General features: G+C 49.6%; 1 protein-coding gene across 1 annotated transcript in view; it reads left to right on the top strand.

Moving 5' to 3' along the window:
- The first annotated feature begins 235 nt into the window (after positions 1-235).
- Positions 236-1,632, top strand: part of POMGNT2 (protein O-linked mannose N-acetylglucosaminyltransferase 2 (beta 1,4-)) — a 1,899-nt gene continuing 502 nt past the window's right edge. The window contains exon 1 of the mRNA XM_010011058.1: positions 236-1,625. Coding sequence (XP_010009360.1) covers positions 325-1,625 — 1,301 coding nt within the window. The 5' untranslated portion in view covers positions 236-324. The remainder of the gene's footprint in view (positions 1,626-1,632) is intronic.

Here is a 1,632-nt window from a genome sequence, read left to right as displayed (position 1 = left end):
TCTGTCCCTGTTGGAGTGGTCTGCAAAAAGCACTGAGCCAAAGTTCCAGGGAACACACCAGGAAGTGTTTTGGCACTCTTTTCCTCTTTTTCCTTGTTCCCTGGAAGAGGGAAGAATTACTGAAAAAAGCCTAAACTTTCTTGAATAGTCCATAAAATGTAATTCATGGTGGAGCTGTAAACCCAGTGAACCCAATGTTTAAATGGTTCCTTTCTTGGTTTATTTTCCACAGGTCTTCACCCTCACAATGTCAAGGAGTGTTAATGATGTGTTCCCTCTCCATTGCATTCCCCACCTGTCATCTTGCTAGGATCTAACAACAGAATGAACATAGCAGCTGTGTTTAATGCCCTGCTCGTATCTGTCCTCGCTGCCGTGCTGTGGAAATACTTCAAACTACGAGAGCATGTCTTCATGGTCGAAGAGGAGTTGGTCCTTACACGTCAGTCTCAGGAACTCTCTCAGGTTCAGATTGATTACCACGAAGCTCTGCAGGCACTGGTGGAGGACGGTACCAGGATGGTGTGCACTGGCAGGATGCACACTGACCGCATCTGCCGCTTTGAGTCCCTCTGCTACTCTACTGAGGCTGAGGAGTTTATCTACTTTCATAGCAACTCCTCGGTCATGCTGCCCAACCTGGGCTCCCGGAGGTTCCAGCCGGCTCTGCTCGACCTCTCCTCAGTGGAAGATCACAACACCCAGTACTTCAACTTTGTGGAGCTGCCAGCTGCTGCGCTGAAATTTATGCCAAAGCCGGTCTTCGTGCCTGATGTGGCACTGATTGCTAACAGGTTCAACCCAGACAACCTGATGCACGTCTTTCATGATGACCTCCTCCCCATTTATTACACCATGCAGCAGTTCTCTGATTTAGGTCTGGAGGCACGGCTCTTCTTCATGGAAGGGTGGAGTGAAGGTGTTCACTTTGACCTCTACAAGTTACTGAGTAACAAGCAGCCGCTCCTCAGGGAGCAGCTTAAAACCCTGGGCAGGCTCCTCTGCTTTACCAAATCATATGTAGGACTGTCCAAAATTACCACCTGGTACCAGTACGGATTTGTCCAACCACAAGGGCCGAAGGCTAACATCTTGGTTTCTGGTAACGAGGTCAGGCAGTTCACCAAATTCATGATGCAGAAGCTGAATGTCACCATGGAGGAAAGCTCCAGTGAGGAGTACATTGTAGTGTTCAGTCGAACAATCAACAGACTTATCCTAAATGAGGCAGAACTAATCCTGGCTCTCGCGCAGGAGTTTCAGATGAAAACCATTACTGTCTCTCTGGAGGAGCATTCGTTTTCTGACATCGTCCGGTTGATCAGCAATGCGTCCATGCTGGTCAGTATGCATGGGGCCCAATTAGTCATGTCTCTCTTCCTGCCAAGAGGTGCCACAGTGGTGGAACTCTTTCCTTATGCTATCAACCCTGAACACTATACCCCTTACAAAACCCTGGCAACCCTTCCTGGCATGGACCTTCAGTACATTGCCTGGCAGAACACTGACAGGGAAGACACCGTTACGTACCCGGACAGACCTTGGGACCAGGGTGGGATTGCTCATCTGGACGAAGCTGAGCAGGAGCGCATCATTAAGAACACAGAGGTGCCGCGGCACCTCTGCTGCCGC

Source organism: Nestor notabilis, unplaced genomic scaffold (assembly GCF_000696875.1).
Source record: "Nestor notabilis isolate BGI_N333 unplaced genomic scaffold, ASM69687v1 scaffold36183, whole genome shotgun sequence".
NCBI lineage: Eukaryota > Metazoa > Chordata > Aves > Psittaciformes > Psittacidae > Nestor > Nestor notabilis.
The sequence above is the reverse complement of the archived record's forward strand: the minus strand, read 5'-3'. Positions and strand labels throughout refer to the sequence as shown.